The following is a 14,967-nucleotide window of genomic DNA, read 5'->3' on the forward strand; positions in this document are numbered from 1 at the left end:
TAGAAGCAACTAAGCTAATTAGGGAATACATAAAACTTCGGAACATCACGATAGACAATACAGAACTCCAAAAATGTGACAGTGATACATTTTCATTCACAATTCTGAGGCAGCACGTTCAGGACTGCAGAACAGAATGCAGGAGATTGTTGGTACATCTGAGCAAACACCAGTGTGATTATGCAAACATTCTAATGCGAATGTATACCGTCGCAAATTTGGTATGTTCAGCCGCAGCACAGGGCAGTATTTAAGCATTGTGGTTGGGTAAGAACCATGAAATAATCTGTAGGCAACAAAAGCAACTGTTACATTCCGGTGAATAGACAGCAGATCTAATCACAGCAGATCATATACTTCAGAGAGAACAGGGAATATGTAATATGCAACAATACTTCTACCAAAAAGACATGCAACAATACTACTATTCTAGAGCAATGTGTGAGCTTAAACTTTGCAAACTAACAAGCAACATTTTTGCTTTCTTTCAAAGTACAATAACACACAAAATAAAACAGACTAGAATTGAACATTTCAAATATTTAATGAGCATAAATAAATAAATAAAAATAAATAACAAACAACTGATGTTGAAAATCCAAATAATGAATCTTTTTGTAAAAGATATCTGAGCAGTAACAGAAAATAATGAATCCGAGACATATTAACAATTTGTGTCCAGTTTGGTGTCCGATTTGTGTTTTAATTTTTTTTACTTTCTTTTTTTCCTATCTTTATTATTTGTTCTTTCTTTGCTTACCAAAAAATAAAAAAAGTAGATGGCAAAAAGTTGGTAGCTTTTTTTTTATTTTTTTTTTTTAAAGTAAATCTGGAATAAACACCAGAAATAATTCTCGGTCAGGTTTACAATCGTCAAAGCCATGATATAATTGGGGATTGTGTCTTTTTTCATTTTTACCCCCCTTGGTTGTCAACAGTATTGCTATTATCATCATCAAATTAGATTCGATGTTCAAACTGCTTGACTCATCATGGCAGAAATGGGACATTTAGGTATTCAGATTGTTATGTAAAAAAAATATATGTTATGGTGGAACACACTGAAAACAATTTTTTAAAATGTCTGATTAAACAAATAGAAAACGTTTGTTACTCTACCAAAAATTAAAGAATATATGCATACATATGTATCATACGTATAAAAATCAATATATTTTTGTTTGATAGGGAAAGAGTAGGGAACGTAACTTTATTGTTATTTTGTGATAGGGTTGACATGACTCCACATATATAAAATATTGTAGTCTTTTTTTTGTTATTTTTTTTAAATCTGAACAAGGAGCACTTTGAGATGATCTCAGGGTCGTTATTCATTAAAATTTGTATCTATTTATACCAAGGAAAACCTTGGATAAATCTATAATATGGTGGGCTATCACATGATACACTTATATATTTATTTATTTTTAAGTATATAAAAATATTCCAATTAGATTACTGAAATCTTTTAATGTATTTAAATGTATTGTCATTCATTTGTTTTTATTTATTTAAAACTATTTTTTTTAATTTGTGAAGATATTTTTTTCACTTAATAATTAAGTGCTAGGTAAAAGTTTGAGAATATGATTTGGTATGTATAGATAGATATATTATTATGTGTAGGGGTGGAGATAGTATTAGTGTACATGAGACAGTAACAGAAACCAGGGCAGAAAATATTTCATAATTTTATGAAGAGTCATTTAGACTGGACCCTGGTTTGACAATTAAGAGGCATTTTTTTTTTTTTAAATACGGCAAAAAATAAAACAGTGAAATGAAAAAAAATGTTTAATTATTAATAATTTTTTTAAGATATGAAAAATAAAAAAAAATAAAAAAATCATTTTTTAAAAATAATTAAAATAATTATCAGATATTTTTCTTAAATATAAAAAGTAAATAAATATATTTTCTTCAATATAAAAAATAGTTTTAAATTAAGAGAACTGACAGATATATATATATACTATTTAAAAAAATGAAAATTTGCCTCTAATCATAAGTATCATCTTATTTTAAAGAAATAAGATTTTTTTTTTTTACATAAATATAATAACCACCATTTTTGTTATAATTGTTATCATCAAAATTATATTTCAGGTTTAGTGTTCAAAAATGGAAAACTGTTTTAAATAGTTTTATGCAAAAAAAATCATTGAGTATGTGTGTTCAAAACATTGTCATCGTCAGGCAGTGTTGGTCAGTCGCCTTGTTGCATGTAAGCAAAACAGTAAATAAAACAAACAAACCCATAGATACAGGGATAAAATAGGACTCTTATCAAGCCTTCTCCATAAATATATATATATATATATTTTTTTTTAATTTATAGGCAGTCCACAAGAGTTATTTCAAACACTTTTGTTTCATAAGCCCATTATATTAATGTCTTTATCATAGGAGAGACAAAGTTATAGCGTTCAATGAATTTAATTTTACTTTACATGAATTTCCAACCAGCGAGTGTCACTTCCATGATGAAATAGGAATCTTTGAATATTATTATTTTTTTTTTCCTTCTTTTTAGAAGGGGAAAAAAAACAAACATCTCTGTAGTATGGATGTTAGATTGACCCCAAAATTGCTTTCACAATATGATGAGGTGCACATGTGTATGTATGTATATATATATACATACATGTGTATATATATATATGTATGTATATCTATTTGTAGTTGTACATCAGTATCGATTGATGCACACAGATACGGAAGGTTTTACAATTGCCGGATTATTGGACACAACAACAAGGCCTTCACAAAATTGGATTTAATGATTTAAAATCAATTGTTTGTTAGATTAATGCAACAATGGAACTTTTTTATTTTAATTGTAATTATTTTTGTGTGTGTTTTGATTTTTTTTTTGATTTTACAATATTTAATGTTTTGAAAAAATAATTCGGAATATTAAGAGGGAATTTCTTTGATCAAAATAATGTTTGTGGATAAAATAAAAGATAGACTGGATAGGTTACTACAATTCTTATATTTTTTTCATAAGCCATAATGAATATATAATTTTGTGGCAGGATATGGTGGAATGGTTGCCAAGGGAATCCAGAAATGGGGGAATTTCCAGTAAAACTTTTTAAAAAAAAACTTCATTCCGATCCCCCAAAATAATCAAAGATTATATATATATATATATATATATATATATATATATATATATATAATTTCTTCCTTTAAAGTTATAAGAAACTTGTGAATCATGTAAAAACACAATTCTTAGAGTATATATATATATATATATATATATATATATAAACACACACACACACACACATATATATATAAATATATTTCTCATAGTTTTAGAGTACTCAACATTTTTTAGTGTTATATATATATATGTGTGTGTGTGTGAGTGTGGGTATATATAATTATATATTTTTGCTATCTCACAATAGTAGTTTCGTGGTTTCTTGCAATTTCTAAATGAAATGGAAACCGCAAATTATTTTTGTTATTATTTTAGTCTATATAATCAAACATCAAAATCAATTAGTGGTTTTTATCTCAATCGGAATTGCAGGAAAGCATATAATGGCCATCATGAGATGCAATGACATATATATATATATATATATATATATATATATATATATATATATACCTCATTTAAGACATCATCCGGCCTCTTGCGTTGAACCTATGGTGGTTTCTTGTTAAAATACAGATAAGTTCAAGACACAATGCTGAACAGAAAACATGCACACCTGAGTCCATCAGATGGGAGAAGGGGAGGTAATAGGTTCAGGAGACCAAGTATTAGGGTATGAAACTATTACACAAACCTTGTACACTGGCATTTGTCGGTAAAATAATGCCTGAAATAATCACAACCAAACTGTGAGCCCTTTCATTTCACAGACACATTTATAATTATAGTCTTTTTTTTTTCCTTTTTTTTTTCCTTTTTTTTTAAAACTTTTTTTGATTAATTTTTTTCTTTAAGTAATTTTACAGATGTGGGCAGGCATCCATTCACCACGGGCTCATTCATTCACTTAAAAAAATTTTTTTTTTCCCAAATTGGTCCACCATGTAAGAAGTAATGTAGGTACCAAAACCTGCCACTGTCTTACGCGCGGCCCAGGTTGAACGTACTGTCAGCTGAAGCCGTCAAAGTGTGATGGAAACCATCTCCTTGTTTTAATGTTTGATCAGAATTTTTTTTTCTGTATTCATCCTGGCATTTGATTATGAAGAGGAAATCACTGGAAAAAATAAAACTAAAAGACTGGAAACTGAACACACCAGCCATTATCAAATAGTTTACATTTGAGAAGTATGTAACAGTTACTGCCGTAAAGTTGTAGCCATTAAAACAGACCACAACTCTACATTGTTATACGTGTCTAATAAATAATATTATCACCATTAATAATATTATCACCATTGATAATATTATCAGAAGTTTTATTATTATTATTATTATTATTGTTATTGTTGTGGTTGTGTATAAGTTTTTAATTACTTTTATTTAAAAAAAAACAAAACACATTCGACTTCCACCTCAACAATCTCCTTCATAATTCTGGTTTTATCTCTCCCCAGATTTATCAAATAAATACTAACATATCGTAGGACTTTTTAAATCCATTAATTAATTTTTTTTTTTTTTTTTTTTTGTTTACAAGTAATTGATTGCTTTTTTGTTGTTTTATTTTAGTTGTTTTGGATGTTTTTGGGGTTATTTTTAGTTTTTAGAATTTTTTTGTTGTTTTTTTTTTTCCAGCAAAATTTGGCACACATCAAAAAACGTGGACTAATTTGCTACATTGAAGAGGACATTATTCTTTGTCATAACTGTTATCGTAAGGCACACAAGGAAGTTTTTTTTTTGTTTGCTTTTGGTTTTTTTAAACCCACATCCATGAAAAGTGGAATAAAATAATTAAGTGGTAATGTTTTATTTTATTTTTTAAATTTTTGTTTTAATTTTTTTTGTTTGTTTTTCTTTATCCCTTTTTAAGTTATTGGATGGATAATTGATAAATTTGATGGGGAAAATTTTGGAACAAAAAAAAAAAAATGAAAAAAAAAAAAATGGATAGTACATAACATTGATATGTTAACAATTTCTACATTCTTTTTCTTATTTTATTTTCAAACAAACTTTTTCCAACCTTGCCAAGCACCATCGACGGAATATTTTTTTTTTATATAAATTTGGTGAATTTGGCATTATTATTTTTAGCTGTATGTCCATTTGCCCCCAAAAAAGAAACACAATAATTGACTCAATATAACAGCATTTCGCAGATCACCCTAAAATGGATGGTGAATTGTGCATGTAAAAAATATCTCATTTAAAAAGAAATACTGGCAAATTATTAAGGACACCTTTCAGATAATAATAATAATTATATTTCCAACTCAATATAATTGTATTTTGGCTTGTACACATACCACAGTAAGTTATTGTTAACATTATTCATATAAAAACGATATAAAATTTAGAAAATGAGTATATTTTATATTTAATCACCAAGTCTTACCTTAAGTGTTAAACTTTCATTTTCATAGTTTTCCCCCCACATAACATACACATGGTATATATGTATATATGCTATGTATTTATTAATAATATATATCGTGGATATATATATATATATATCTATCACAACAGTAAGTTTTGTGGAAATGTCTTCTACAAAAGGAGTTTATAGAATGATTTTTGTGGTAAAAGATCTATTTTTGAAAATATATAAAATTGAAATCCAAAATAACGTAAGGGCAGTAACAATTTGTATGAGAAATGAAACAATAACAAATAAAAGGTAGGGGAAGAAATGGTTTTCTTTTGATTTGGGGGTGGGGGCATTTTTGTTTTTTTTTGTGTGTGTGTGATTAACATTATATTATGGAAGATTTAAAACTAACAAGTTAAAAAAAAAAAAAACAGGATTCATCAATGTAAGGAATATAAAAAAGCCTATTTTATAAAAAAATAAAATTAACAATAATACTCAAAATGAGAATTATGTTCCAAATATATCTGCTCAGCTGAACAAAAAAATATAGATGATTGGAACAACCAGATTTTGATAAAATATCTATAACATTATGTACAAAAATACAATAAATATTACCTATGTTATTTTTAGGATTTTTTTTAAAAGTCATTTTTCATTTTTTTCTTTTTTTACATTTTTTTTAAATTAATAATAATCGTCAGAGTTCACAACCAGATCGTCATCTTTAAACTAAGCACCATATTACACTTTTTTGGTTTTTCTATTCATCCAAAGTGAATTAATATACATTTGTCATATATATTTCATTGTCATACACATAATATAAAAAGAGTCATTTTCAAGGCAGGGATATTAAGATATTTATCCTTTTGTTCTGTTTTTGGTTCATATTCTCCTTTTCTATCAAACAGAAAAGTGAGGGTAGGTGCCCACCAGGGGTATCACCCAAAAAGGGGAATTAGGTATAAGGTGTTTGTCGCCCACTAACCAGTGGTAGAAAATAAAAAATACCCCCAAAGAGAAATTAAAAAAAAAAAATAAAAAAATAAATTCAAATCTCTGGGTGATTTTTTTTTTCTTTTTAGTTCCTCTTGGGGGGAGGTAAGCTATTTTCCTCTGGAAAGCAGAAGAGGGGAGGAGCTTCTTTTTCTAACAACCCCTCAAGATCCTTATGGCCCTATCCTACATCACAGTCAAACTTGCCACAAGAGAAGGTGATTGGTGCTGTCATCACGTCCGGCCGCCTCATTTGCGGCGTTGTTACGAAAATCCTCGTAACCATCTCCACCACTTATCACTAGCATCCGGGTTGCCATGGTAGCAGTCATTGCCATTGAAGATCGACGTTGAATTTCTTGTAGGGACAAGTTACCCTCTGGTGGAGGTGTACCACTCCTTTCTTGAAAAAGAGTTCCGACATTATTGCTACCTTCATTGCCAACCAGGGATTGCTGTTGCTGTTGGCTGGCATTGCCATTGTTAGTGCTGCCATTACTACTATGAGCACTGCTGCTCTGACCTGTTGTGGTGTTGGTAGTGCCAGGACTTCCTCCCGCAGCTGCAGCGGTACCAGTTCCACTGCTGTTATTTAAATCGTTTTTCTGCGCGGTGTTGTTGGGTAACTCAACACTCGTCAGGAAGCGCACATGCCCCGTATGGCCATAGACCAAACCTGAAAATACACACATAAAACAAAAAACATTGATTTAAGTTAACTGATGAGAAAAATAAGGTGCTTCTAAATGTTATCTTTTTTTTTTACTTACTGGACAGGGCATGTATAAACTATTATACACCTGTCTTGTTGTCAAGAATCTAAGTTGTCGATTGTGTAAAACCGCAGTTTAGTGGCCTGAACATATATCATTCACCCTAGGCAGGTTGAACCAGCTTCCTCCAAAGAAGGAAGTGTCAAGGGAATATTAAATTCACAAACGGTCCCCAGTCGCATGTATATTCCGGTCAGGGGAGATGATGTTAGGTTTTTGCAGGGAGGTGTCGACATCCTCCTACATACAGCACCTAGTATTCCCAAATAATCACCCATCTGGTACTGACTTGGCTCAATGTTGCTTTCATTAAGAACTAGTGTGTCTGAAGATAATGTGATAAAAAATTTTATACAGATGATATAAATATTATCTTGATATTCTTAATTCTTCTCCTTCCGTTCATGTCTTTTAACTGGCTATACGACAACTTCCCACCTGTCGCTCGCACAATCGTTTGCATCATTATTGAAACTCTATTAAAGAAAATCAGATCTTGCAACATTAGACACTTTTCAACAAAGCAACCTGGCTGATACTGAGGAAATATGAGCTGCCTTCATTAAGTTTCCAGACATTTTTGTACAACAAGCATTGAAAATTGTCGTAGACTTTTGAAAATTCAGTATCTTATTGCAATACATCTTATGAGATGACTGACCAACTTTTATCATTTCAGGTTCAAATGAACAGCTACAGCAGGAATTGGAATACACTCTACTAAAGCCTGATTGTCACAGCTGGTGAATTTCAAAAATGCAATCTGGATGCAAGGACACTTTAGAAGAATGATATGCAATAATATTCTGTTTAAACTTGGAAAAAAATGCCACAAAAACGTATGGAATGCTTCAAACTGCTTTTAAACCATGTTGCATGAATCGAGTATCAGTTCTTTTAGTGGCATAAGAGATTCAAGGAAGGCATAGAGTTTGTGAGGGATGATGAGAGGTGTTAGAGGAGTAAGGAAGTCGGAACACTAAAGTTGATTGGCCAAATAAAGAATTTCATGGATAAGGACCGTTGTGTGTCTATAGAGACAATAAGTGCACAGTTTGATGTTAGTGTGGGAACTGTACACACAATTATTTGAGAGGAGCTGAAGATGCGGAAGATTTGCGCAAATGCACCAGTCCACAACTCCATCTTTGTCACAGACTATTTGACCAAAATAGGCATCAAGACAGTTCCTCACCTTTTCTATAGTCCAAACCTTGCTCCCTGTGACTTTTGGTTATTCCCTAAGCTTAAGGAAAACCTTAGAGGCTGTCATTATGAAACAATTAAGGAGATGAAAAAGGCTGTGATGAAAGTCATTGACATGCTCACATAAGAGGACTTCCATGTAGCCTTCCAGAAGTTGTTGGAATGGCACAACAAGTGCATTACAGCCAGAGGAGATTATTTCAAAGGGGACTATAGTTCCATGTGTATACTATCAATAAAAGGGTCCACACGAAAAAAGTTTAAAACAATACTCAAAATGAATTAACTACAAAAATCTACATTCTAACAGAATTTTTTTTTTTTAAATAATTGACAAAAAATATTCACTTATACTTTCTAGAAAGCAGTTCATCTACCTAAAATTAAACGAAACTTTACTGAGATCTTTCTGATTCTCTCTCTTCTGATCTTGAGCACATGATGCAATGGGGAAAAAGATGGCTGGTTAATTTTAATGCATTGAAAACCAAGCTTCTCTCTTTTTATCATAACTGACCCCCATCAGGCCCCAATTAAAAATGAATGGCTCTTGTCTTGGAGAAACACCATATCTTGACAAGCTCCTAGGACTGACCTTCACTCCTGATCTGAAATGTAACACATACATCAAATCTGTTGCCAAGATTGCTGGAAAAATGGTTGGATCATTTCACCGTTCCAGTAAATATCTCACTGCCGATGCAATCCTCTATCTATATAAGAGCCAAGTACAGCTTATAATTGAGTACTGTTGCTACATTAAGGAGCTGCTCAGGACTCCTATCCTACCTTGATAGAGTTCAAAAATAGCTTCGAAACCTAGTAAGTGATGCACTTTTTCTTCCCTGCAACCTCTTTCTCACAGAAGGAAGTTGTAAGCTTGTCTCTGTTCTATTGTTATTTTCATGGCAAGTGCTCATCTGAGCTCCAATCTATGCCCCCCCCTGCCAAACTTTCACAAAAAAAAAAATACTCGACTAGTTTCAACCACTATGAACAATTTTCCTCACTCTCTATCTGTGCCTAACCTAAACGCAGATTCTATGAACACAGCTTCTTTCCTAGAACCACTTTCCTGTGGAACACTGTTCTATTGGCCTGCTTCCCAGCCGACTACAGTATGGCTGTCTTCAAGGCTAATATAAACAAGTTCTTGTTGAACCATCCTCTTAAATAATCAAATTGTACCCAACTTATACCATTAATGATTACTTCACTACCACCTTACATTCATTAACCCTTATCCTTGAGTGTTTTTTCGGCATTGATAAGTGGTGACTTCCTTGTAAAAAGAAAACAAAAATGCCAGTCTGTGGAACACAATACTGTAGGGCTGCTTCTCAACTGACTAAAACATGGTAGTTGAAACTAATTTAAACAAATACTTGTTGATTTGTGTTCTTAAATAATCAAATTCTGTCAAATCACCACCATCGTTATCAATCAACATGCACTTGACACTTGTTTGACTATTATCCTCGAGTGGCCTTTGTACCTTGATAAGTTTGACACCTTAGTAACAAAATTCAATCTACAAAAATATCTACGGAACACAATATTGTGGGGCAGCTTCCCAACTGATTACAACATGGTCATTCCTAAGTACAATTTAAACAAATTCTTGTTGAACCGCTCTTTTAAATAATGAAATTCTGTCTGATCACCATCATCAATCATCACAGTGTTGTCTCATCATCAACCTGACACTCAGTTAACCTTTATCCTCGACTGGATTTTGGGCCTTGATAAGTGGTGACACCTTAATAAAAATACAAATAAATAAATGAAATAAATACTTGTTAAAATCAAAAATTATCAAACAGTTAATATACCTGTGACTGTTGGGCAATTAATCGTGCTGCGTGTTGTTGTGGAGGTGATTTTGGGCACAGGAATTGTAAGAATAACCCCGGCACTGGTTCCAACCCAGAGGAGATCTTTGCAGATTAAAAGTGCAGTTACTCGCAGACAAGCTGTCTTATGTTGTCGAATAATATCATCAGCAGCTATACAAAAAAAAAAAAAAAAATCAACATCAGGATTTGTACTATAATTGAGATTTTGTGTCTGTATGATCAAAACTAGAACTCTGAATATTATTTAAGTGTTCTAAATAAGACTGCTTCTTATATTACGCGTTCGGTGGAAGAACGACGTAAACACTAAAAGTTGAAATTTTGAGATTTTTGTCGCAAAACACATAAAATATCAAGGAGAGTCTAATCACAAAAAAAAATTCATTGCTGAATTCAAAGTATTTTTGTGAAAATAAGTGTTTGAATATTTGATATAGGTCTGTTGAAATGTGGATACTTAAGACCATAGATTTTCTTTAAATTCTCTACCTAAGTACGTTCTATGTGTTTTGATTTTTCCACTAACATCATTGTTCATTAAAGACGAAGATCTAAATAAAAAAATTTAATTTTGTAAGGCCCTTCAAGTATTATTCACTGCACTGATCTCTGTATGGTTTATAACTATATCTGGTTAAATTTGTACTTTATGTTCAAATGATAGTGTAAGATTGTCTTTGTACATAAGTAGTTAATAAATTTCTTCCATTACACGATTATTAAACCCCATTTAAAGACTCAATGAAGTATCATTATGCTCCAAACATTTAACCTTTTTTTTTGTGAAAAGTATCAAGTTGTGCTTACGTCGCTCTTCCACCAAACCTGTCATATTTAACTAAGTTGGCTCATAATTATAGTTGTATATATTATTTATGGAATGCATCATACATAATAATAAGAAGAAGCAAATGTATTTATATAATAATTTTCAGTGCTTATATAGTATTAGTAACGAGTGAAAATTGTGTTCAAGTAAAAACACTTTGAACTGTCGAAAAAAAAAAAAAAAGGATTAATGATTTACATGGGTTATTACGGTACATGAAAAACACTTGTCTAGCTGAAACCTATATATATATATAGCATACTATCCCCTGTGGACTAAATACAGGGTAGGGTTCCGTTTGAAATTCTGTGTAAATTCCTGAGTTCAACCGAAAGATTTCTGAGTTCAACAAAATACACCGGAAGAAGGTCGAAGGTTACATCGATCGAAACATGGTAAAATAACACTCAAGATAAGAACAGCAATCTAAAGAATCAAAATAATTAGGCAGAATCTTAAAAGATGTAGAATCTCAAAAATTACCTTGCAATTTCTGTGTAACGGCTGGAGTGATGTTGATTTCGTGGAGGAATTCATATGTTGTGGCATGGTAGAGATTGACCTTTGAACTTTGCTGGGGTGCAACCCACACCCCTTGACCGGATGACACGATACATTGGACACAACGAGAGGTATCAGGATTCACAACAAATTGATGCTGAAAAGGAAAAACATTCATAAATGCAATATTTTATGGAAAAATTTACTTTTACCATGACTAATGTTTGTGCAAAATTTCAAAAATATCCAAGGTGTGATTATTGAGATAAGTGCGAACAAACAAACAGACCAACGGGAGTAAATTACTAGGTCGAATCCCTCTTTTGTCAGAGGACCAACAATCCCTCCTTTGTCGGGGGCTCAATAATCCCTTCTGTGTCGGGGGACCAAAAGAAATGTTATATATATTTTTTTTTTGATAATCACTCCAAAGAAGGCATGAAACCATCTAATGGAAAATATTACTTCAAGGCCAAAAAAAGTCAACAATAAATGTTTGATACATAGATTCCAACCAAAAAAACAGCAATTCTTTCCCCTTTGTCAGAAACATTATAGGGAAGCAAGAGTTATAAGGCTGCTGAAGAAAACCCCAAGGTTTACTTTCAGTATGTTTGTATGGTCGGGGAAATAGAGGAGGAATAGAATTTCAAGGAATAACAGTCTGAGAAAATAAATGATCAGAGTAGGAAAACTTCTACGATGAAAGGGTGGGATTTTTCTGCTAGTTGGGAGTATTTATGTTGGGGAGTATTTATGTTGGGGAGTATTTGTGTTGGGGAGAGTGGTAAAAGTGCAGAAAATTCAGCAGAGCACATCATGTGGAAGTACTTGTGAAATAAGCGTAGCAATACAACTCTGCAGTTATGTGATATGGGCTGTAGTTTGGCAGACAGTTCGATACACAAACACATTTGCAATGTTGAAAAATCAAACAGAATCTGTTTTCTTTTTTTTTTTAACCGGATACAGTTTGAAACAACAAAATTTGAAAATGAAACAATAGTACTTACTTCAATTTTGAGAGTGAGTGGGTTTACAATGCAAATATTATTTTGAGAGCCGCACCACAACTTCCCGGCTACAGCATGCATTTTGCTGATGGGGTACGTGGCAGATCCTAGGGTCCTTGTGTAGGGGTGTTCTGTGTCCCATTGACCATCTGAAAACAAACACGACACATATTTATTTTTTAATACAAAATAGTGTGGTGTGTATATATATATATATATATATATATATATATATATATATATATATTAGTGGTGGGACGATTAATCGGAATCGTTAATCGTAAGAATCGTGTATTTTTGGAGGTATCGGAATCGCATCGTTAAAAAATACCTTAATTTTCCGATTCCTTCATTATGATTCTTTTAGTCTGATGTTGAAAAAAAGAAAAAAAATTCCTGATATTTCTAACCGCAAGAGAGAAATAAAAAGAAACCAAAGAAATTCATTATTAACAGGGCAATGCTTAGTGCCCCTCCCTTACAAGGTTCATTCATTCAGATCTATTGTAATCAAAACTACAAAAGAGTTAACTTAAAAAGAAGTATGCAGGGCTCTACATTGCGAGTAAAAACAAAAAAAAAAACGCTTATCTTTTTGGCGATTGTTTTTTTTTTACTGAAAAATCTCCTAATAGCGAATGAAAATGCTTTTTCAACTTATATTTTCTTAAAATAAAACGAGCAAAGTCAAATTATTTAAACAGTAAAATGTTTAATAGAACAATATACTTTCTTTTTTTTTTTTTAAAAGAAGGCTTTTGAAAGAAATATCTCTAAAATGAAATTGATCCCGTTATATTATTTCGCAAAGTTTTGACAGCAGTCGGTTTCTTTTGAAGTTTCAAAAAAATCGACCCCATACCTATCTCTTCCAAACCTAAAGTTATTAAATAACCCCTTCGTTAATTTAAGGGTAATTAATTCAATTCAGTCAAGTTTTTTTTTTTTAATTTCATTGAAATAAAATCCATTATTTTTTTTTCTCCAGAAAGATAAAACCCTGAATTTGATTATATTAAAAGCAGAATAATATAATCTTTTTTCTAGAATTTCAAATTGAAAATTAAAAGTGTTTTGCGCAGTTTTTTGCCGAACGAAAAAGAAATTAATATATATATTTTTAAAAGGTTTTGTGATCAATTAATTTTTATGTCGAAATGATATTTACGATTAATTAAAAAAAGTATTTATAAATAGAATTTTACTAAGGACTTATAATTTAGCAATATTGAACCGCATCAACCATGTGTGAATTGAACACAGTCAACCAAAAAAAATTCAAAAGAAAATGCTGGTTTGTATTACTGTACACATAGATTCAAAAAAGTTGTCAAAAAACAAATATATAACAAATAAATGTAATCAAAGGCAAGATAAGTTATTTTTCTACCTAACGGGATATATTTTTCGGGTTTTTATTCAATGTAACATGTTTATTCAGCTCGAAAAGCATACAGTGTTTACTGATGTATTGGAAAATTCAAAATGGCGCCCGACACTCTCTTTAACACGGTAAGTTCAGGAAAAGATGTTATAAATAATAAACTATACAAAATACTGCTAGAAATTCGCTCAATATGTTACCGTGACATATTTTGACATATATTCGGTGTTTTTTTAATAGTATTTTGTCTAGTTTATTATTTATAACACCTTTTCCCGAACTTACCACTTACGAACTGTTAAAGAGAGTGTCGGGCGCCATTTTGAATTTTCCAATACATCGGTAAATACTGCATGTTTTTCGAGCTGAATAAACATGTTACATTGAATAAAAACAAAACAAATGTATCCAGTTTGGTAGAAAAGTAACTTATCTTGCCTTTGATAATATTTGTTTGTTATATATTTGTTTTTTGACAACTTTTTCGAATCTATGTGTACAGTAATACAAACCCGAAAATGCATATTTGCATTTCATTATGTAAACTTTTATACATTGGTTTAAAAAATTAAATTCTATAAGTTTTTTTTTTTTTGTTAACTACCGGTTGGTACAATTTACCGCCCCATTCCTTTATATTTTTTTTCTTTTTGTCTTTTTTAGCAGATTATTTTTAATTAATTATCCAAATAACTGACTAGCTTTAAAACAAAATTTAATAGTAAATTATTTGTTTACAGATAAACTGAATTTTCTAATATGGCCCAAAGTCCAAAAAAAGTCTTTTTGAAGTTGATGAAGATGATGAGTTGAAAGCCGTTCGCAAAGTCTGTCAAATTAAAATATCGCGAGGAATAAAACCATCTAACATGACCACAACCAACATGTTAAAACATTTAACTATGAAGCATCCAAAT

General features: G+C 31.2%; 2 protein-coding genes across 4 annotated transcripts in view; one reads left to right on the top strand and one right to left on the bottom strand.

Annotated features, from left to right (window-relative positions):
- LOC145258048 (uncharacterized) overlaps positions 1-14,967 on the top strand; it is a 201,533-nt gene that overhangs the window by 34,844 nt on the left and 151,722 nt on the right. The gene's annotated exons all lie outside the window — the stretch shown is intronic.
- LOC145258031 (rho guanine nucleotide exchange factor 17-like) overlaps positions 526-14,967 on the bottom strand; it is a 577,357-nt gene continuing 562,915 nt past the window's right edge. For all 3 annotated transcript variants that reach the window (XM_080115765.1, XM_080115768.1, XM_080115758.1), the window contains exons 20-23: positions 12,667-12,815; positions 11,636-11,810; positions 10,300-10,473; positions 526-7,164 (exon numbers count right to left, since the gene is read on the bottom strand). In XM_080115765.1, coding sequence (XP_079971891.1) covers positions 6,686-7,164; positions 10,300-10,473; positions 11,636-11,810; positions 12,667-12,815 — 977 coding nt within the window. In that variant the 3' untranslated portion in view covers positions 526-6,685. The remainder of the gene's footprint in view (positions 7,165-10,299; positions 10,474-11,635; positions 11,811-12,666; positions 12,816-14,967) is intronic.

The sequence above is a fragment of the Euprymna scolopes genome, chromosome 3 (genome assembly GCF_053919585.1).
Source record: "Euprymna scolopes isolate OS-2025 chromosome 3, ASM5391958v1, whole genome shotgun sequence".
Taxonomy (NCBI): Eukaryota; Metazoa; Mollusca; class Cephalopoda; order Sepiida; family Sepiolidae; genus Euprymna; species Euprymna scolopes.